Genomic DNA, 24,353 nt, shown 5'->3' on the forward strand with positions numbered 1-24,353 from the left:
ACATTTCTGCATTAGAATATGTAAAAACAATGACATCTACATATTAACCCCTATAATACACAACTCATTATATGGACATCCTGGGGGTGTGTTTATAGGTCACATATTCATTTTTTATGATTCATTTAATATCACATTTTTAGCAGTATAAAGTAGCAATAATTGTTCCAAAGTTAATTTTATTTTTGTTTTTAAAAACGAGCCAAGTCAACTTTAAACTGTGATGTATCGTATCAGATTTCACAAATTCATCCGATTTTAAATATTTCGTATACTTTTTGCTCTGGTTCAGATTGCCTAGGTTGTGCTGAATGGAAAAAAGCAGACAAAATGCTCTGTGTTCTAAGGGTTAATAAGTATGTATTTAAGGGACTATTTTATTTTAAGTCACCCACTTAAATGTCTCTGCTATAACTTAAGGAAGGAAATATTTGGTACAGGTTGTTAGCCAGTGTGTTGTCTTTTATTTCATTGTGTGTATTTGTCACTACTGGATCGTGACTACTCATTGCCATTTTCCCCCCACATTCTGCCATCAAAGTTCCTTTATTCATTCATTCATTCATTCATTCATCTTCTATTTCTTCATCCTCCACATGAGGGTCATGGGGGCCGCTGGTGCCAATCGCGGCTGACATAGAGCGAAAGGTCACCAGTCCATCACAGGGCCACATAGAGACAAACAACAACCATCCACTCTCAGAGTCAATTTAGAGAGTCCAATTTATCTAACCCCCTAATCTGCATGTTTTTGAATTGTGGGAGGAAACCGGAGAATCCGGAGAAACCCCCCACACACACACACACACACCACGAACCCGGGTCTTCTAGCTGCAAAGGCAAGAGTGCTAACCACTACACCACTACACCAACCGGCATCAAAGTTTCCCTTATGATATACTTAGGAGAACAAGTAAGACAACAAGACACCAATTCCCATGATCCCACGCTGCTTCATGACATCATCAAACGACGTCTTTGGTTTTGAGTAAGAGACTCCGAACAGCAGAAATGACATACTGTGCATTTAAAGCATTTAAACTGCAACATTTTATATCGAAGGTAAAACTTGAATTATTTCATCACGTTTTATAGCAGGAAATATTAAAAGATAAAGATTACAACAAAATATACTGGCTTTACAGAGGTGTAGGATTACACAAATACTTAATTCTGTGCAGGACGTACCGTGGCTGTTTACAGACCTTTCTTGCCAGTAAAGAGATATCTCTTTATGTAAAGTTGAAAGATAATATCCAAAACTGCAAGATCACCACCACTTCAATCAGGTTCTTTTTGTGTTTTTAGTTGACTTTTTGTGGCTGTCTGACACACAATGGCCACACCACGGTCACTTCAGTTTCAATTCAATCTAAATCCCTGCTTGAAACCCAACAATCTCTGTAGAGCCTTCACAGATGAATCCGTGGTCTAATAGGAACTCGCACCTTCTGTGTCTGTTACGCGTGAGGCTGCTGAAGTAGGGACATCAGAGAGCGAGTAATAACAATGAAATCCTGCTTTAATTTAAAATGATATCACTTCATTAATCACCAATCATCTGAGTAAAACGCTCACGTGTCCAGCCCGATAATAACCGGTAAGAAAACACGTGTTTCAAATGAAAACGGAAAAAAAATGTTCTCCTCCCTTTTGTAAAATTGTGAGAATCTTCTCTTACCTTTCATCTGCTCATTATTCAGCAGCAGCTAATTAATGAAAGGAAGAGAATATTAATGAGAACTATTAATCGTCACGTTTGAGCTGCGAAGAGTCGCACATTGTTGTATTTGTAATGTGATGATCACTGGCAGCTGGATCAGGATCAGGAGGAAATCTGACTGTAATCACTGTCTGCTTTGAGATCGCTGTGAAAACACAATATGTATTTAAGTCAAACATTTCACACGTTTGATATCTTTAAAAAAGAAAGAAAGAATGGTCACGTGATCATTGTGTAAAGAGTAGTTAGAAGCCTGTTTCAAAACATCTGAAAGAAAGTGTGAGAGTATGAGAGAGTCGTTCAGAGTCACTACGGAATCTGATTTGAACATTTTTATTCTCTAAATATGATTTCACTTACAAAGTGTTTGCTCTCAGAAATGTGCTTAAGTGGCCTGTTTTCATTGTACCACACACTTCAATATCTCTCGCGCTCTCTCCTCTAATCCTTTGTTTCACTGGCTCCAAAAGCCATTATGTTAGAGTACCTACAATGACTGAGAGCCAATTAATACATGCTGTCTCTCTCTTTCTCTCTCACACACACACACACACACACACACACACACACACACGTACACACACACACACACACACACACACGCACACGCACACACACACACTCAGCGGCTGTTCTTCTTCGGACTCTACATTGACCTCCATTCATTTGGTCAGCCATAACCAGTTTCTCAGAAATAGTACTTGAAAGATTCTACTCAAGTAAAAGTACCACTACTTTGATAACATTTAACTTAAAGGGATATTTCACCATTGGAAAGATGAATGTCTATTAAAAGTGGGTCATCTATGTAGCAGAAATGTGAAATAATATTTGAAGGAAGTGCCTTCTTGGCCGAGAAAGGCAGAAAAATGTAACAACTCCCAGAATGCACTGCCCTCGCTGCCCCGCGAGAGTCTCGCTGTCTCAAGCTTCGAAGCAGACAGCGCTCGTTGTGTAAACACACAAATCCCTGAGAGGAATTAAATATATGATAAATATAAAAATACAAAACAAAATACTCGCCACCTGCCAGTAGGGCTGCCAAAAACGATTATGTCAATAATCGACTAGTCACCAATTATTTTTGCGATTAGTCGACTAAATTGCTGCTTATTGCACCAGCATGCATCTGCACTTCTATAACCATCATTAGCTTCCAGGTATGTGCTAACTAAAAATAAAGACAATTAAGATGATAGTTCATTCAACTTTGAATGAACTTTGCAGCTTGTCGCAGCATTTTGTGATATGTGATAAATAAAATAAAAAGAAGGCACAACTCTGGCCTTTAACATGTTTTAGCTGTAAATGTTTGGTGCATTGTAAAATGGAACCAAAAACTAAGCACTATGAATATTAGAAAATCACATTTCTCATTCAAACATGACATCGCGTGACATTTTACCAGCTAACTAGCCAATTAGATTACCTACCTTCTCTCTTCGACAGAAATTGAATCAGCCACAACGTGCTTCCTTTTCAGATGCTCGTGCATCGCTGTCGTACTGCCATGGAAGGCAAGTTCTGCACAATCTTCTCTTTTATTTTATTATTCATTATTTTATTTTATCCAAACAGTGCGGAACTGTTGTTGTTAGTTTCAAACCTTGAACTGCGTCATTTGACCCAGTGTAGGGCAAACGTTGGAAAGGGAAAAACTGATTTTTTACAACTCAGTGGAAAACAGCACAATACTATTGTAATACTACAATAATAGCAGTACTACTGCTATTCTAGCAATACAAAGCCACATGCAAGTCCGTGAAGTATTCCTTTAAGTACAAGTAAAAGTACTGGTTTTAAAAATAAAGTCAAAGTAAAAAAGTAGCTTGTTTACAATGTACTCAGTTATTACTAAAGTTATTACTTAGTTACTTTTCTGTCAAGGCCAATCTTTTTTTAAACATAAAGAAGTACAGTACTTCTTTAGTACAAAAAACATACGTATGTAAAAGTAAAATTACAAGTACACAAAAAAATCTACTCAATTACAGTGGCTCTGCTCATTAGGACCAGGTTTTGGGGGGGACCACTGGTTGTGACAAGGTCAGTTTTTATGGCAGAAAATGTCAAATACTGAGGTAACAAATACAAGAACACAAGTTAGCTCATCTTCTCCTTCAGTTAAATGAACATTTTCATCAAATCCATTCATTATCACAGATATAGATACAAATCAGGATGATTCAGTGGAACTTACAGAGTATATTTTAAAAGGATTGTGTGACTTTAAGTTTTACAGAGCAATAATTATCAAAAGTATTAGGCGAGAATATTCATGAATTAAAGTTTGATGTTGTGAAGGAACTAAAGAACACATTGCCAGTGTGTCCCGAAAGATAACGAATGTCCTCTTTAATCTTGAGATTGTTATTTATTTGTGTCCCACTCACTTTTAGTTTGAGGATGATTTTCTTACGTCACTCTCTCTGAACGTTGGTCTCTGATTTTTCAGAGGGAGTTGATAGAAGTGACTTTCTTTCAGTCACAGTGTACTGTTGTGCAGTGTGTTACATGAGCAGCAGCGAGTGAGTGGTGCGGTGAGTGAGCGCTGTGTTGTCCTACCTTACTGCTGGTTGTTCTGTAGCCACAACGCCAAGGGAAGCTGCAGTGGGAAAAGAAAATATGAATCTCAGTCAATGTGCTCCTTAAAAGACACTTTTACAAAAGTTACTAAAAAACATCTGTTAAGATTTCAGGAATATTAAATACTATTATTATCCACAGGTTTACACCTGTAAGTAGCATTAAACTGTCCATTATTAATAGAATAACACATTTTAGCATAAGCAGTTCAGTGGTAGAGCGTGTCATCTTTCAAGCAGAAGGTCGGGGTGCGATTCCCCGCGTGACAGAACTGATGTGCTGTATGAATGGCTCAAAACTGGAATTTGAAGCAATGTGAGTGGCCAAAAGCGCTGTTTAAAACATAGACCAACAGATTTGATTGAACAAGATAAGATGAAATAGTCCTTTATTAGTCTCGCTGTGAGGAAATTTACATTGTCACAGCAGCAAAGAGAGTAAAGATAAAGGTAATAAACATGCATTTCAACATAATGTGAACGTACACTATGGAAAGATATTAACAATACGACTATAAAAAGTTAAAATAGAATGTACATTATGAACGACAGTTACCAGAATAGACACAGTATGTGCTTGATATTTACAGTATAATCAAGTATAAAGTTCGTTATGTCGCTCACATCTGAAAGCAGTGACTTCTATGATCTTGTATTATTGTATTTAATGCAGACCTGATGTTTAGTGTGTAAGGTTCATGCACAAAGTGTCACATTTTTACTTTGCATGCCACATCATCGCACAATCAAAACCAGAATAAACAAAGCATTGGTTCAAATTGGGATTTCGATTGGAAAGTGTTGAGAAGGTACAGTAGCCTCTCAGTGAAGAGAGAAGCGTAAACAGAAGCATGAACTGCTTCACCTCTGACTGTGAGCTACAGCTCAACTTGGGTCTGAAAGAGTACAAACTGAGCGTGAACCCACAGACTCTCTGTTTGTTTGGTACGTGGTGTGGTTGCAATTGAGAAGTGTGGACTTTCAGAACCCTGAACTTTATTCCATGATCACGTGAGTAAAAGTTCTGGAAAATTAACCACAATTGAAGTTACTGGTATTGATTCAAGTCCCCCGGCTTTTCGCCCTATGTCAGCTGGGATTGGCACCCCCCCCCCACGTCCTCTTGTGGAGGATAAAGCGGTAGAAGATGAGTATTGATTCAGATTTAAATGGTACCCAACCTATCATTAAACTTGTGTTTAATGTTTCCTTTATATCCTACACATCACAATGTCCTGACTCGGTCAACTGTCATCCACTGGCCTCTTTGACCTGACGTTACATGCCACTAAAATTCACCTCACTGTGTTTAAAAGTGATTTTCGTACTTAACATGCAGAAACATACATTTATCAGACCACCTGTCATAAAAGCGAGAAAACATATGTTAGAAATCTTTTTGTTTAAAACTGAAAATGTTATTGTTATTTATTTGGCATACTAAATGTGAGCCGGCTCACTGGGCTCCTCATTTGAGATCACAAACTGACCAAATACTAACAAAAGTGGGAAAGATAAACCTTAAAGAAACACGCCCACATGAAAATAAGTAACTCCTTAACATACTGTGTGATTTCTATACGTCTTTATGTCATCGTTATCTTGTCTCCTGCGCACATGAAACAAGAAAAGCACAAAGCAGCCGCAGAGTCCTGTCGTATTCCCGCTCCGTCCTGCCATTTATCTCTCCATCAGTGTCAGTGTTTGTGTGATGTGCATGAAAACAAAGCTGCAAAGAAACAGTGTGTTGGAAGGCAGTGTCTCATTATAATACCTGCTCGTGTGCCCAACACACGCACCGGGATACAAAGCAGTGTGATTTTCGGACTTTCCTCTTTCTGACTATAAAGTCCGTCTATAAAGCACAAGACTAAAAGCTGTAGATAAATATACTGATGGCATTCAGGATATTCTTCTCCTGTGTCGATCCAGGAAAGCCTGCTGATATTTCTCTGATGTCTAATGTGGTCTAAATGAACACACACACAAACATGCATGCATACGCATACGCACACACACACGCACACACACACACACACACAGTGTCGTTAAACTGACACTTCAAACAAAGCTTTTGTCTGCTGCCTGACAGCTATTCCTCTCTCCTCCCCCCTCCCCCTCCTCTCATCAACCCCCTTACTTCTTCTCCCTGCCATTCCAAAACACTCAGTCTACCCCCGGCCCTGACTACACACACACACACACAAGCATATTATGGTTTATCCATAAATGAGCTGCCTAGTTAAGTGCAGGTTAAATAAAATGCAAAGATTTTTTTTTATATATAAAACCACTAGAGAGAGAAAAGTCTAATTATTAGTGACATTTCATTGTTATAAGCAATAGTTTGTTTGATCGTTTATGAACACGAACAAAGATTTTTTTACACTTCCTGTAACAACAACCTAAAGCTCTTGAAGGAAACACATCGTACTGTAGAGCAGGGGTGTCAAACGTTAGGCCCACGGGCCAGAACTGGCCCCCCAGTGGGTCCAATCCGGCCTCCAGGGTAAATTTGTGAACATTTCACATGGGAAATGTTAGATTTTCAATTACAGATACTTGTAAATACGGAGCCACAGACATGACATGGAAAAAAAGATTCATTTGTGCACACCAAATACTAATTCCATCCATTCCTCCATTTTCTACCACTTTACCCACCACATGAAGGTCAATCTCAGGTGACATAGGGCGAGAGGTGGGGTCACAACCTGGACAGGTTGCCAGTCCATCACAAGGCCACATAGAGACAAACAATCATTTACTCTCTTAGAATGTCCAATTTACCTAATCCCTAAATCTGCATGTTTTTGGAAAGTGGGAGGAGAAACAGGTATAATGTGTGCACTAAATTAATAATATTAATAACATTCTCACAAATTACCTGCACAAGTAAAGCGAGCGAAGAGTGAGAATGTTATTAATATGATTTATGCGCAGATTTTACCTATGTTGTGGCCACAAATTCATATTTTGTGTGCACTAATTATATTATAAATATAATATAATATATAATATTATAAAGACCAACTATATTATATTTTGTCTTTTATATATTAAAGTATTGTCACTATTAGTTTACTTGCTGTATTAGCTGTCCATTACATTATAATTACATGATTACCTGGTTTAACCCGGGCTAAGAAGACCGTGAGATTAACTGTGTGGGAGTTTGTTGAGATTTGAAGGTAATTTCAGGTCAAGACCATAATTCTGACTCATAGAAAGTGATGTTAACCATAAAAGATGTCTGCTGAGAGAGCCAACCAATGTAAACATGTTACTGTCTGCTGTGAATGAATGAGCCTGTGAGTCAGCACAGATGACCTCAGTTAAACTAGTTCACATATTGAGATGAGGTCCAGGCTGATGGAGAAAGACTAGATGTCATTGCTATTTTTTTATTTTACTTTTGTGGATTATATACTCGGCAAATATCTCAGTTTTCATAATGACATGTTAAAGGTTGAGTTTCATTCAGTTGCCTCAGTTTCAGGCTCCTGATATTTTTTCTTGTTAAAAAAAGAAAAGAAAAAAAAAAGCTTCCCTGGCAGCGTCAGACTAGACAGTAAATATGTAAATTAGAGGAGCTGTTGCCTGCACTCAGCCAATTGTGGTCTGCTTTGGTCCAAATTAATCCAATAAACTTAAATGCAAAGACACAATAGAACACGGTGGTTTCCTATACTGCACATACACATTTTCACTTCAGTTAAAATAAACACTTTTCATCTCACGGGGGAAGAACATGATGTGTAAAATGTCACCGCGGTGTTAACTGCAGAAACTCCTGAGTGCAGAGAACTTAAATGCCTTGATGGCTTCAAATGAGTTAAAATATATTTCCAAGCGATTTGCCTTGAACTGTTCTGACAGTAATTCCCCTAAGACACAAATGCAGCACGAGTCCACACAGTCAGGCTCCAGTAGACTTTCAATGAAGCAGCTCCGGAAACTCTCTTGATGACATCTACAGGCAGGAGCCTTTCTTCCCACTGACGACTGGGAACATGGAAACTTCAACACTTCAACATTTCAACATTTCAACATTTCAGTCCACTGCCCAGCCTCACACATCTGGCTGCAGCTGTGCACTGTGATGGAGACAGCTTTTAGTTTTTACTGGCATTACACAGAATGAATATGTGTAATAATAATAATAACAATAATAATAGCAATAATGATTAAACCAAATACCACAATTTCTGCACTGTGTCACACTCAAAGGTGAACCTGTCAGTCCTGTAAACATCACAGCTGCAATCGTTCCTTTTTATGGAATTAGATTTATGACAATATTTTCAAACGACACTTTTCATCAAGCAAATAAAACACAGATTTAATCAGTCAAAGATATTGTAACTATGCTGTCCGTCTGAAATTTATAATTGTAAGTATCTGATGTTTATAATCTAACAAAAGTTAGATAATTACAATTATGTTGTCGGATTTTGGGGAACAAGTTCCAGACAGCTGTCACTCCAAAACTCAGTAGCCAATCAGCAGGCAGCTTTGTAAGGCCCTCTAGCCAATGGATGGGATGGTGTGTTTCCACTAGAGTTGCAGGTTCGATGCCCTGCTGAAAGGAACTGCAGCAGCAGCAGCAGCAGCTGTGGACTGGATACTGATACACTGTGCAGTGAAAAGTGAAAGAGGCTGTGTTAGAGACTGTGTGTGTGTGTATTTAGTTATCAGGGGAGCACAGCATAGCTCTGCTGAGATTAAATTCCCAGCGCTTACTCTGGCTATCAGCATTACTTCAGGACACACACACACACACACACACACACACACACACACACACACACTCTCTCAAACTCGCACACACACATGGGAGGAAAGCAGAGAGGTAGGAAATAGTGCCACTGCTACATTTTCATTCACAGAAAATATCAACATGGACAGTTTGCCCACCGCCGATATCACTGCTGCCATTAATCCCCACCAAATCCATCCATCTGTCCATCATCTGTCTTTTGTTTTTATTTTCCAAAAAAAAAAAGTGTTTCTTTATCATCAGCAGAGTGGACAAACCACCACACCAGCTGTCGTCTCTGTACTAACGTCACATTATTAAAGGCTGACTGTGGCCCTCAAATCGAAGTCACATCATTTGAAACAACGCACTAAACAAAGCACAAAGGCTGCAGTTGACTCTTGTTGTTGACGATGACAATAACCTTTGTTGAATTGAATTTTGTTGGGTTTCTAACTCGGGGTTTATGTAGTACTTTAATGTAAAAAGGAAAGAAAAAAGAGAAGAATATCGATTTGGTGATATATCCTCGTCCTTCCTCGTGCAATACGATAAACGAGACACCAGGGCAAATATCGATATTTTAATATGCCAGTTTCAGTCGCCAGGCGTCACTACTTCATGTCTCCTCATGGTGGCGCTGCTTAAATGAATGAGGGAAACTTGGTGAGAAGTTACCAGAAGAGGGATGGAACGATACCACTTTTTTATGTCCAATACCGATATCAGAAACTAACAAATCTACCAATACAGATATTAGTCCGATACAGTCATTTTAGACCATATATGAAGCAACATTTTTCAACTGTGTGACATATGTTCTTCCATAAAAGAAGAAATAAACAGTCCAAACATGACTCAGCTAAAATGTTTTTGCTGATTTTTATTTGCATACTCAATTATCGGTCCGACCAGTATCGGACCGATACCGATTCAATACACAGACTTTATGCACTCCGTTCTCTATGTTGTTAATAAATAGAGAAATCCTGCACTTTTAACATTTCACGGACATTTTCAGTTGGACAGATATCGCGATGCATCATTGTATGACTGTCTTGCAATATACTGATTATCACAGAATCGTTGTATCGTGATATTATTGGTATCGTGGACCATGTGCCGCGTATCGTATAATATCGTGAGTTACCCTGTGATTCACACCCATAGTTAATATTAATACATATTTACATAGTTTCTTGTGGTACATGGAAAACAAACAATGACGTAAATTAATAAACTGCTGCTATGATACAATACAAAAATCCTATATATCGCATCCTAAAAATGTAAATAAGAATCAGCAAAAGCATTTTAGCCGTGTAGTGTTGAAATGACTCAGCACAAATGTGTTGTTAACAGCTTCATAGTTCATAAACGGTCTAAAATGACTGTATCGGACTAATATTGGTATGGGTAGATACTCGTTATCGGACACACAAATAAATCCTCCCATCCTTAGAGCAAACTGTGAAACACCTATCGTTCACCACCACCACCGGCTAACTTTGTTCAAAACAGTTAAAAAAAACAACTGATGATGTGCTTTTATTGCTGCAGCCACATAGAAATCTAAAGAAAATAATATAAAAGAAAAATGACAATGAACTGAAATAATAACAAACTCAAACTCAGCTGAGTGCAGTTTCCTGTGTCTTCTTTTTAATTCTTATTCTACCTTCTACTTTTATGATTCTACATTTTCAAGCACCGCAAATCACTATGAAAATGTACAGAATTGAATTGCTGAATTGTTCTACTTACAATATACAGTAATGTAGTTCACTTAATTAAGTGCAAAGATCTTATTCTGTCATAAAAGGGGGGGAAAAAATCTTTAAAAATAACACATCTTTTTATAATGTTCTCTGTTGTTAGTACTTTGTAGTTCCGTTGCTCAGAGTGACAGTATATTGTCCTCCTGAGTGAGACTTGTTGCCAGTGCTGCGGATAAATGAGCTGATTGTGAGACATGTACGATTTGTTTTGGAGGCGACGATGAACTGTTGAACTGAGATGGATGTTGATAATGCAGACTGTGTGAAGAGTTTTCAAAAAGAAGCTTCGGTGTTGACAAATGCTCGTTTGCAATAATAATAACAAACAAACTGAACTGATGCTGCATCAGGGGTTTCTGTTTATCACACAGTGAATATTCAACTGAAAATCAACCTTAAAAACATGACAGCTAATTAAAATCACAATATCTGTGATTTTACCTAAGCTTCAAAATATCCATCCACACTTTTTTGCTTCTTTTAATCATAAAAGGGCCAGAAGATGTCCTGTAACTAACCATTTTTCCAAAATAACTTTCAGTATCTGCCAATTATGTACAATTTGCAGCATGTTATATAGTGCAATTGAAAATGAAGAAAAACAAAGTTTTAATGAGGAAAAAACACTACTCTCCACGGTGACATTTGAGGAGTTTAAAACATATTTAAAACAACATTTGTTTGAGTCTTTGTCTCAATGTCCAAAAACAGACCAAAGAGGGGAAACCATGTACAGGCGTTTTTCTAACTCTGTCCTCTCAGGTGACAAAGACGATGATTCATCAAATTACCGCAATAACCACAGGTTGGCTTTGACTTGCAACTTGCCAGCTTTCAGAAACTGTTCCAAAATTGTGTGCAATTACGGTAATTCAAAGTGCACTTGCGCAAACGTGCCGTCTGCGATACGCTCGGTGTTAATGGGTTAAACATCTTCCCCACATCATTCCGCCCTAGTTCAAAGTCAGAGTGAAATTTGATCCGGTGAGGCTGTTACAGAGTGTTGAATCACAGCTGGGCCTAACAACTTCAGCCTTCACACTGCTTAACAGCAGCACAGAGGGCAACAGTCGTGTTAGAGCAGGTGGCTGTAAAGTTTCTCACTGACCTGACTGACCATGGCGCCGTGGCTGCACTGCACTGTGTTAAAAAAAAACCTCTTCCCCTGAAGAGTTCAGTGGAGTGTAAAAGGAACAGACTAACCAGCATGTGACAGGTCCTGTTCCACCCTGTCCCTGACACACACTGGGAGATTAATCCTGGATGTGTTAATTACCTGGTTTGACCTGATTCCCCTCGTGTGAATGTATCATGTGACAGACGGTGAGAGAGAGAGACGGTGATCTTTCACATGGGACTGCTGCACTGCCTGTGTGTGTGTGTGTGTGTGATGGTGACAGCTCTGTCAGTTATCTCTCTGCACTGACAAACAATGCACATGTCAACCAGCATTCCCAGCACAATGATCACATCTACGTATACTGCTTTAACACAAACACACACACACACCGCTGTCAGTCATTTTGTCTGTTATTCCCACTGCTCTCTTGCTTTTTTGCTCCTCCTTTCTTTCTATTCCACCTCCGTCTCCTCATCCCTCCACTCTGTCTTTCATCATTGTGTTATTTTTCTTTCCTTTTAGAGAAAGTGTCTATTGCACTTTTTCTCTCCCATGGGTCTCCATGATTTTTTTTTTTTTAACTTTCTCTCCCCCCCTTTTCCCTAACAGCGTCTTCACCATTCCTTCCTCCCACTCACATATTGCTGATAGACTAAATGTAAGAGGTCTGGTAGAGGAAAAACGAGACAGTTCCTTTTAATAGTGTTGATCACTAATTATCCAGCCTGTCTCATCTCTCCACAGTAAAAGTGATAAAACAGGATGCTCTTTCCAGGGTCAACAGGCCACAGCCTCGTGCATAAAACCAGTGCTCACACACATATGCACACACACATTACTTTGTGCTAAATTTAAATTTGGCTGCCAGCATGCAGTTCTCTCAGTGGAGGCCAGTGAAGAAGATGCAGAGGGCACAGTGTATTTGTTAACTGGCCAGTAAGCTTTTATTTATTTATTTATTTATTTATTATTAAAAATACATGGTTATTTGAGGGAAGTGACCCCCCAAAAACCCGGGGTTCACCACCTCCTCCGCTCTCCTTGGCCTCCAGCCGCTCCTATCATTTGTTTAACAGTAGCCGTCGCCTACTTTAAATGCCAAAAAGAGCCCATCTTGAATCAAACCCTCGAGCAAAACATCGCTATCAACACGCCAGAGTTCAAAACAGGAGCGTAGGAGTGTTTGAAGATTAAAAGCAGACTTTATTGAGAACCATCCAATTATGCCATGACAGGTTCAAAAGTCCCAGACCTTTATCCTGAATGAAAGTGGTCTCAGATGTTTGGACCTCACTGTAAATGCCTCTGGCCTTTACAGCGCGGTTTGGTTCGGTGTGTACGGAATGTCATAAACGCAACCCACATAAAGAGTTCAGTTCGCAGTGAGTTCGTTCACCTCTGTTAAAAAGGAAAGCACTGATGGATGAAAATACCCAGCGAATGGCATATTTAACATCATATCAGCTTTATTATCAACAGAAGAACTGGGAAATGTTTCCATGTTTTTTACTCATCATGCTTTAGATGAGTTGTGTGTGCGTGTGCACTGATATCCGCTACAGACTGTACATTAAATATTACTATTCCTTATTTAATTACTGTCGATACATTATTCAATAGCATTTTATTAATCGCATATTTTGATTCCAAATGCTTGTCTCAGCAAAAAGACCCGAAGCATTTTTATAGCATTCATTTTAATGCTATATTGCATGCTATATATGTATATATGTATGTATATTTATATATATATATATATATATATATATATATATATATATATATATATATATATATATATATATATATAATAGTTATATGTATTTTTAGTATAGAAGTTTAACTCTTGCTTTAATGACCAAAAAGATTGTCATAATGCGGTGTCAAAGATAATTAACTTCAGATAACTATGGTAAATAAATAAATAAATGAATAGATAAATAATATGGTAATACCTTGAGATAATTACCATATTTTACAGTGTGATCAGAGAGGACCAGTTGTTAGCTTGCAGTCATCCTTTCTAACCCCAAGACAGACGTTTCTTTTTTAATCTAACTATTGGCTGCAGATAAAGGTTGTAGTTTGTAGAAAGTACTGGTGTCATGCTTTATGCTCTGGCATCTCCAATTGTACTTGTTCCTTGAATGCATTCCAAAGTCTTGAGCAAAAAAAACTAACTACTTAAACCTGGTGATTTAAAGAAACTGTGCATATATTCAGTGAATGTGTCATAGCTAACATTTGTACTCTCAAACAAAAAAATCATCTTCGTTAACAAAGATATTCTGATATTTTTACCAGTCCTTTCTATCTTTAAATGTTTCCTTTATATAACCACCCTTTCTTGCTGTCATTTTCTAACTTGCCAATTTCCCCCTCCTGTGTATGTGTAATTTGACGTATTTTTAGAAACTTCAATAGCATTTCTTTCTTTACCGCTATAATGCACTAGTGGCGAACAGTGCAGTTCCAAAAGCGACTTGTGAGCAATACTCATTAAAAACCAGTGGGTTTCTTTGGTGCCAGCTCTGTGTCGGCTGCAGTGTGAGACTCTAACAAGCTTTTTTTTGCTTCCCTTTGTCTTTCCAGTCATCTGGAGTCAGAGCGCAGCGCCCTGAAGAGGAGAGAGTGGGAGAGGAGGAATCAGGAGGTCCAACAGGATGAAGACCTGTTCTCAACTGGATTCAACCTGTTTGGAGAACCGTATAAAGTAAGAGCTAATAATATTCAGAAACAGTTACTCAACTGCAAATGAATTCTGCATTTTTAGGAATACTTTCCATGATTAAAATGGAATTAAAAATTAAAAAGGTTGTTCAAGCCTTCAAAATTATACAATGACGCATAAACAATAGATGATAATAGGCTTTTCACCTGTGGACTATATGTATGTTACTATGTAACAATGATTTTTTTAAGGCCTTTGCATAGCTAATAATATAAAAACTTTTGTTTATTCCTCATGCGTTGGATGAGTTTTGTGTGTCTTTGTGTGTGTTGATATCCGTCACAGACTGCTCATTAAATATTACGATTCCTTATTTAATTACTGTCGATACATTATTCAATAGAATTTTATTAATCACATATTTTGATTCCAAATGCTTGTCTCAGCATAACGACCAGAAGCAAGAGGAAACACGTTACATCCAGCATCTTCTATCTTTCAAATAAATAAGCACATGTGCACAGCTGGGACTGTTTACAAACAAACAACGAAGCTTAAATTAAACTTCCTTAAATCTTTCAAACTGCAGACGTCCTAAAGTTCCTCATGCTCATGAACCAATCAAGCTCTCCTGAGTGTTTTTTTTCTTTTTCTTACTAGATGCTGACTTGTTTCTTCTTGTGATGTTATTTATTTTTTCTGCTTCTTATGCTTCTTAAGTCATTTGCTTGATGTGAATAGTGGGGACTGAAAATGATTTGTAATGTTGTGTTGTTGTTGTTGTTTTCCTGCGTGGCCAATGACGTTTGAACAACAAATGTGAGGCGAAGGGCAACTTTCTCTTTATTTGTTTAAATTCAAGCACTAAAACTAAAGTTAACAGGAGCCAGTCAGTCAGCGGCACATTACACACACACTGTTTACAAGCTGTGCTTCTTTACTCTAAGTGTGCTACTTTCTCTGCACACAGCGCTCGCTCATTGCTGTTTAGGAGACAGCTTTATATTTTGCTGTTAAGGTGTGATTGATCTCTGCAGGAGGAGAAGTGGACATACGTGCCTGACACCAAAATTTCATCTGGGCAAATGGAGTGAATTTACGACGCGTTAATCAGCGCGGATGGGCCACTCTCCTTTAACGCAGCACCACTTTATGATTTAGGCTCATGTGAAACTATTTTGCCTCATTCAAGCAATCAATTTAAAGGAATTGTTATTGCCCACCAACACATTTTTGTGCTGTTATTCACATTAAGGCTATTTTTGTGGCTGATAATGCTGATGATAGCTTATGGATCATAACAGCCTGTTATAATCCGCCCTCATGCATTCACTTGGGGAGCGACTGTACTCAAACATAAGGTCCTGATCTGCTCTGCTCAGAAGTGCTTGAGATGCCGTCACTTTGTTTCTGCTTCAGCTGAAAGTGAAGCAGCCATGCATGAAGTCCACGGCCCCTGTGTATAAAATTGATTTTGGTTTGTTAACTCTCATTTGCGACCGCCGGGCACTCCAACACTCGCTTATGCCGCCGAGTGTATCGACCTTGGGACGGGCTGGCTTTGAATCTTGCTAGAATGAGCTGAAGTGCTGCTGTGTCTCAAAGCAGAGAACACGACGGCTTCTAACTGCGACGCTGCTCGAGGTTCAGGAGGCCATGGCAGCACAGGCCGATAATGAATCTAATCCTGAGTGCCCCTGTACCCCACATAATTGTTTCCAACTAATTAAAGGTGCTGATGTGAGGTCAAGGTGTGTGTGTGTGTGTGCGTGTGTGTGTGTACTGTTACCACTTAAGAATCTTTTGTGGCTTAAACACTGATCTTGTCAGGACCAGTAGTACTCAGACTCAGGGAGACCAAATCTGGTACAAATCAGGAACTGGCTAAGATTTGAATAGTGGTTAGGTTAAGGTTAGGCTTGGTCATTAACTGGTTATGGATAAGTTTAGGAAGAGCACTTTGTTTAGCCTGTCTAAATAAATAGAAGTCAATGCAGTGTCCTGAACAGAATAGATGTGCAAACCTTTGCTGTATTTTATAGAAGCTATAGAAACTTTTACCTCCTACCTTTTGCACACAACCATTTCTTACATTTACGTTTAGATTCAGGCTTCTATTTTTTTGTTGATAGGACAAAATATGGAAATACTTTACATAAAAACAACAGAGCCAGCACCATTCTTTCAATAAAAGCCCTTTACAGGCTTAACTAATCCAGCTCAGTAGAGCCTTCTGGGTAATGTAACATTCAGGTTGAGAGGCGAACAACATTATAAATGGCATTATCAAAAGTTTGAAAATATGACAGCGAAAACCAAGGCTCAAAAGAGTTGCAGGAACAGAAATAAGAAAGTACAGACAATATATAGTATGTGACTGAAATCATAATTCTTTTTTTGTTCAATTGTAACTGGATTTACAGTCACACCTAATAAAGACAGACTTAAAAACAACATTTATTTGCAAAAAAGGAATAAAAAATAAGTTCCAAAATCTGCAATCTAAAATATTGTCTCAGCACTGAAACTTTGACCTTTGACCTATTATTCACAAGGTACTCTAGATATTACACTGATTCCTTCAGGACTTCATTTCAAGAGTTGAGAAGATTTTAGAGTGGGACAGATGAATTAGATTGCAGGTCTAATCTTAATTACTGATATATATTATAAGATAGATACTTTATTCATCTCACAGAGAAAGATTACGCTCCATATTCTTCTGTGGTTAATCTCGTGTTAGTGCTGAAATTAAAATTTAAAAATCACTCAAACACACCTCGCCACACTCTTACTGCACTACTCCTTTAAAGATCTACAGTACGTCAGCCTTCTCATTATCACATAGGATTTATACAACATTAATCATTCTCCGTGTCCCTCCTCTTCATTTTTTAAAATCCTTTTTTTTTTTCCCTCCATCAGCCTCTTTCTTTTTTTTCTACACCTGTATACAGTGCAGTATGTGTCATGTGTCTGTCACACTCTAAAGTACTCATTTTCTCTGTCAGCTATTAGCTAATCCCTCTTCTAATCCTGTTAAAAAGCGTTATGCTGTTAGCAGCTATTTGGTATGATCTATTCACACACACACACACACTCACACACGCAGGTATTCATCCTCTCCCTCTCCTCTGTTTTCCATTTTGCCTCTCTGTAAATGTGTTTTCTGTTCCTCTTCAGCCACTCCATCTTTTATTCATGAGCCTGAGATGGAGAAGAGATGGGCTAATTTATTCACAGCTAACTTTGGCTTGCCATCTTGTGTGTGTGTGCGTGTTCTTGTATTTGTTACCTCTTTAGGTCCTTTTCTGGTACTAATGAGGCAGAACCTCATTTCTTAGAAGCAGGTTATATTTAGGTCTAAGATTTTAATTTCGGGTAAGGCGTTAACTGGTTAAGGTTAGGGATTACATTTTGCTTAGGCAGAACAGAAATTACATCTGTACACATTACATTGTAGGGGTGTCAAACTCATTGTAGTTCAGGGGCCAAATTTCATCTCAAGTGGGCCGGACAAGTAAAATAATAGCAAAATAACCCATAAACAACAAGAAGTCCTAATTTTTCCCTTTGTTTTACAAAACATATTATGAACAACCCGACATTTCCTGAGAAAAACAAGTGCAATTTCAAGAATATTATGTTGAATTTACCATTCACACACAGTGGATTTATAAAGGCACAAAACATTTAGTCACGGGCATCTGGAACTGAAAAATATAGTATTTATGAAATGTTCCTGTGGGCCAGGTTGGACCTCTGGTGGGCCAGTCCTGGTCCACAGGCCGTTTGTTTGCCACCCCTGCTTTAATGCATATCTCTGCTTTCTTGTATGAATCGTTAGTAAACAAAGCTTGATTCTTTGGTTTGCCTGCCATACTCGAGTGCAAAAAAAGATGGATACTGTTGATTGAGGAGAGACGTGGTAGAAGAAATGAATGTATTTACAGCCACATAGATTTGAGTTGAAGCTTCTGTGGCAGAGAGAAGCATAAGGATTTGTCATCTCAATCCATGGTTAGCCTGTGATTTGTAATTATGGCTGTCATGTTCAGGCTGTGGTTTTTGGTCCTCTACCAACATTGTGCCATGACGAGTAAGAATTCCGCAACAAATTACACGCCATATTTCATCAAACGTCTCTCCTCACTCCAGACCATGTACGTTCTCCTGAAGTGTGCAGGTTGCCGTGCATTATTAGTCGGGGTTCTAAAAGTTCTTAGAGCACATTAAGTGCAAATTTAAGAGTCTCATCTGGCCATTGATTTTAGCGGTTGTTAAAACTGTGCTTTAGAGATAACGTAGAAGTTATTTCTGCGCCACTAGATAATCCTGGGGATTTGGTCACTAAATTCAAGTGAAACACAACCTCCATTATCCTCCACAAATGGATGGAATGTATATATGGGTATTTAAATTAACTTGCATGAGATCAAAAAGAAGTCGATTAATCAGTTTGTTCTTTTAATTAATAAAACAAAAAAAAAACAAATGCATGAATTACTGTGGCTGTACGTTAGTCAACAGTCGGTAATCCAGACTGAATAATCTAATTACCATCTGCATTACCATAGAATTTTTAATGAACATCCCTGTCACTTTGGTGAGTGATTGGCTTTTACACCACAGACCTTTGTTTATGACTAAATACTTAAAACTACCCCAGGCTCAGCTGTACCGTAAGAGGTATATATGTAACATTTCTGCATTTAATTCTATAATAACAATGACAACACTAATGTTTTATATGTTGTAGAGTAGTGTAATGATGTAGTGTATCTCTTCTCAAGGTAATGGACTGTTTTCATTTCGGTCCCCTTTTATAGATGTCATCCACTCAGAGGGGGGGAGGAAATATTAGGTATAGCGGTGGGTCAAAATATCAGTTTGGTGATATATCGCCATCCCTCCTCATGCAATATGATAATTGATACGCCAGGGCAAATATTGACGTTTTAATTAATAAAATAAGGCGCTCTAAAGTAAACAGTCCCTGCCAGTTTCACTCTCTGCCCGCCGCTACTTCATGTCTCCTCACGGTGGCGCTGCTCAAATGAATGAGGGAAGTTACCAGGACGAGGAAAACGCTACGCTACGAGATGCCCCATGCATGTACAATACATGGACTCTATGCACTCCTGCACGTTTAACACAGATATCGTGATCGCTTTATGATTGTCTTGCAATATACTGATTATCACAGAATCGTTGTATCGTGATTTTATTGGTATCGTGGACCATGTATCGTATTGTGAGGTACTTAAGTATTACTGGGTAGCTAGTGTTTGTTTGCTGCCTTGGAAGTTTTCTGCGTGAAACACAAACGCACAGGTGAACCAAACAAGACAACCAGTCCCATGATCCCACGTTGCCTCTCGACATCATCAAATGAGGTCTTTTGTTATTGTTTCGTTATTGAGTATCCCCTAGTGGCAGAAATCACATAGTGTGCATTCAGTGTTTTATTTAGCATGCTAATATATACAAAACTATTATGGTAACTCTGATAAACAACTTCTTATCAACACTGGTACTGTGAGCATGTTAGCATGTTAATTTTAGCAATTAGCTCAGCACGCTGCGTCGCCGACAGTGTTTACAGCCTCTCAGAGCTGCTGATTCAAGATGCTCAATATTTTCTCTTTTTATTTTCACAGCTCACAGTTAATTTGATCCAACTGTGTAACTAATACCTGAAACAAAACAAAACTAAAGTGCCATCAATCCACAAAACTCTCTCCCCAGTGGAATCATTGCCTTGTTATTACAGTATTATTTAGTCATTGACATAAACTGTTAGATCCATTTAAGAATAAAGAATATATATATCCATCATTTTCATGTACACAGTGTGTGCCTCTTATTTTTAATTTTTTTTACTTCCGATTACAGTGAATATTAATTTAATTCAACAATCCACCCCAACAGCCTCACACACATCTACACGATTAGTGTCCGGCCTTGCTACAGTCAGTGCTGGGATTATTCATTGTTATTATATATAACTCTGCTACTCCCTATGAACATGAATTCATTATTCATGAATTCATTAACCTCTCCAAATACAGGCAATTTCACCCCGTCTCAGATAAAGGTTCTAAGCGACTCACCTGCTGTTGCTGTATTTGACACTATTACTCCACATGGGTGATTAGCAGACCGCCTGTTGTCAACCACCTTACTTTTAACAAGTAAACCTATCGAATTTACCGACCAGTCCATAAGTTATGTAGATGAAAAGTCAACGTGCAAATCAATTAACTGTTCGGGGAAAAAAATTCTGAGGTAAATGGGAAAAACCGCTTCACTGATAAGCGCCAGTAAATGCATGCAGCTGCTTTACTGGCTGTCCAGTCACACGCAGTCACTAAGACGGAGCGCGCAATTTTCCCAAACATCTGTGTTTCAGGACTCTGCATAGATCCACTGTGGGTGTAAAATGTAGCAGATGGAATGTGATTTAAAACTAAAATGTGAGCAGAGCGTTTGTAGCCTGAGCCTCGACATAGGTGTGTACACTTGTGATTAACTCTCTGACAGAGAGAGAATTGTCTCTTTATGACCAGCAATTCTTTCCTCTAGAAAGAAATATTTCTACCAGTTCTTATCAGTAATGCAATAACCATCTTAAACTAAGTAAACTATGGAATATTTAGACTTTTTTTTTTTCTTTGTATACATTTTGTTTTATGTAGGAAATGATTTGATGCCTACTTTCCACATGGAAAATTGTGACGAGGCAATGATACATGGGTTCTCACTGTTTTCATTATTTTATATAATAATTCATGAATTATGAAATGTCATACTTTATTTATAGACTTTAGATCTTCCAGAGTTCGCACGTCCTCGTGATTAATAGTTGCAAAACTATTTGTTACATTGGTATAAAGAAAATGTCAGAGAATGGAATTTCTTCTCCTTCTTCCTTCTTTATGACTTTTTGCCAGAATCTGGCTCCAAATATAGAAGTGCTGAAACCAGAGCTGATTAACTTTGTCCTTTCAAAAATGCCAAATGATCGAATCACACAGTTTCATCATTAAAAAACGTGCCAGTGACTTTACACCAGAGGTACTCCTGAGTTATTCTGAGGAACATGTCAGCATAACCATGAAGCGGCTCAAGTTGTTGCACTGTCATATATCAGTAAGACCCACACTGTCCTCCAACTGAAGACTCCTGGAGAATGTGGGGTCAGGCTAATAATGATTCCTGCTCCATTAATTTTACTGTTCCAGCCTGGACTGGACCCTCTTAAGTGTGGCATGTGTTTAATTAATCATCTCATCCTGATGGCTGGTCAGTGGTCACCCAATCCATCTCTCACTTGCTCCACTCTGGATGAATAAAAAAAAAAAAAAGGCTTTTCATTAAGTGTGGAGAAATGGTATAATGGAGGACATAATTAATAGTCTTTTTCTCTCTCTCCATCCCTCTCTCCTTTCTTCTCTCAGACTAATAAAGGTGATGCATTGGCCAATCGTGTCCAGAACACACTGGGCTCTTATGAAGAAATGAAAGACCTGTTAACCAGCCACTCCAACCAAAGCCACTTGGTGGGAATCCCCAAAGGCAGCGGCGTGAACAACAACCTGCAAACCCCAACCACCTCGACGACAGACAGACCCACCATGGAGTCTCAGCTTTTCAATGAAACCTTAAGAGGAGTAGCAGGAGGAGGTGGAGGAGGAGGAGGAGGAGGAGGAGAAGAAGCAGGTGGGGACAAGAGGACGGGAAATGCGGCTTCCTCGTCTTCCACCTCCATGCAGCCACCTGCTTCCACCACATCATCATCATCATCGTCATCATCAAGCACATCGACAGTTACACATCAGACTTCAAAGAAGTCCCGGAGTTCCATGGACTGGTCAAAAGGAGGACACGGACAGACTTCGCAAGCAGCAGGTCACGTTCTGGGTTTAGGCCAGAGTGGTCAGGGTCAGGCTGCGGGAGCCGCCAGTGGCAGAGGGAAGATCTGCTTACTGGAGGAACATCAAATGCAAAGGCACGAAGAACTGTTTAGCTCACTGAAAGACGAACTCGGTCTAAAAGGAGATTCAAGCCCTTCTTCCTCTTCGTCCTCCTCCTCCTCTTCCTCCTCTTCTTCTAGAAGACACTCGGCCCATCCTTCTAAAACCCTTACTCTCCCAGGTAAAGCTCACACACACATAGACCTGAGAGGAATATGACACACGACACACTGGATACCACACTGTCGTGTCCATTAACAGGAATAAATAATATAATAGACTTCACTTCATCGTCATCATCTTTATGATGTAGTGTTGGTTACATGCGAAGCAAATGTTTTCTGTCATTTCTGTCAGAACTGTGGCTGCAGGATCATCTGTGTTTACTTACAGTAAAGTAAGTGAGTAACACGAGTAAACACCTGTTTACGTGTCTCGCTATAAAGTTTGCCCCAATCTCGGCGATGATTGGCGTTCTCGACGCGTGAAGTTTTCACAAGTTCCGATATTTCCAACCAAAGCTATGAAGAAATCGGCTCTAACAAACAATTTATGTGTTGTAAATTCATGACAATGACAAATCTGTAGTGTTCTTTAATCAAGAGGGAGATATTGTCATTGTCGGAGATTATAAATCTGCATTTCAGAATTACTGCTAAAACAACATGAACGTTTTATTCTCAAATTAATAATTATTGACTAAACTGGATGATAGGAGTGTGGGATAAGCTGACGGTTTCCTGGTCGTATTTAGGACAGGATGATGAGATGAGATTTATGGCTATCTTTTCATTTAACTTTTTTTTTGGGAGGGAGAATATAAATGAGCGTATTTCTGAAAATGTGATGAATGCTCTCCCTTTAAGGCAGCGTGGAATATATGAGAACGTGATTGATGAAACTTGGTTTTCACACAAACAAATAGGTGACTTTTATTTTTATATTTATGGAAACTCTCGCTATTTGCAAACAGGCTTCGTCACCAAATTAACATCTACTTATGATGATAACCACATCTAGCAGTTGATTTCCAAACCACCCAGCAACCCATAATTTGTTATGTTGATGATTGGCTCCATCCATCTGTGAGAGGGATTTTTTTTTTCTTTTTCTTTTGGCATTCAACATTCATTTGATTTAGACAGCACAGAGCAGAGTGATGTTCTACTATAACAGGTGTTGCTTTGGTGAATATTGACTTTTTCTTTTGGTCTTCTCTTTCACAGATGGTGGAAATTTTCGATCCTCCGCCATCGACGGAGGCCATTTCAAGTCTTCCACAAACACAGACAATGGTGGCCATTTTAAATCCTCGCCGTTCGAAAATGAAACAGGTTCTCACTTCTCAACACCGTCGTCCCCGCTGGCTTCCACATCAGTTGTGACGACGCCCACTCCGGGCCTAACCACGCCCACATCTGGACTAACCACTCCCACCTTTCCCCCTGGCAGCCTATCAGGGAAGCCAGTGGCAGTGCAGCAGAAGCCCACAGCATATGTTCGACCAATGGATGGCCAGGACCAGGTGCCGAGTGACTCTCCCCAGCTTAAACCCCCTCTAGTGGCCACGGAGGGATTCAACAGCACGCAAGCTTATGGAGGAAACTCTGGAAACGTGAAGAGTAAACTGCCAAAACTGACTCTGAACCACACGGGAGAGGTAAGTGAACCGCCACTGTGACCTGGTCAAACAATGTTGTATAGAGGTATTTGCAATCGGCATTTAACATTGAGCTTGAGC

At 39.0% G+C, this 24,353-nt stretch overlaps 1 protein-coding gene across 2 annotated transcripts in view; it reads left to right on the forward strand.

Annotated features, from left to right (window-relative positions):
- aff2 (AF4/FMR2 family, member 2) overlaps window positions 1-24,353 on the forward strand; it is a 147,145-nt gene that overhangs the window by 32,224 nt on the left and 90,568 nt on the right. For both annotated transcript variants that reach the window (XM_044040508.1, XM_044040509.1), the window contains exons 2-4: window positions 14,558-14,678; window positions 22,097-22,793; window positions 23,839-24,272. In XM_044040508.1, coding sequence (XP_043896443.1) covers window positions 14,558-14,678; window positions 22,097-22,793; window positions 23,839-24,272 — 1,252 coding nt within the window. The remainder of the gene's footprint in view (window positions 1-14,557; window positions 14,679-22,096; window positions 22,794-23,838; window positions 24,273-24,353) is intronic.

Source organism: Solea senegalensis, linkage group LG12 (genome assembly GCF_019176455.1).
Source record: "Solea senegalensis isolate Sse05_10M linkage group LG12, IFAPA_SoseM_1, whole genome shotgun sequence".
In the NCBI taxonomy this organism is placed as follows: Eukaryota; Metazoa; Chordata; class Actinopteri; order Pleuronectiformes; family Soleidae; genus Solea; species Solea senegalensis.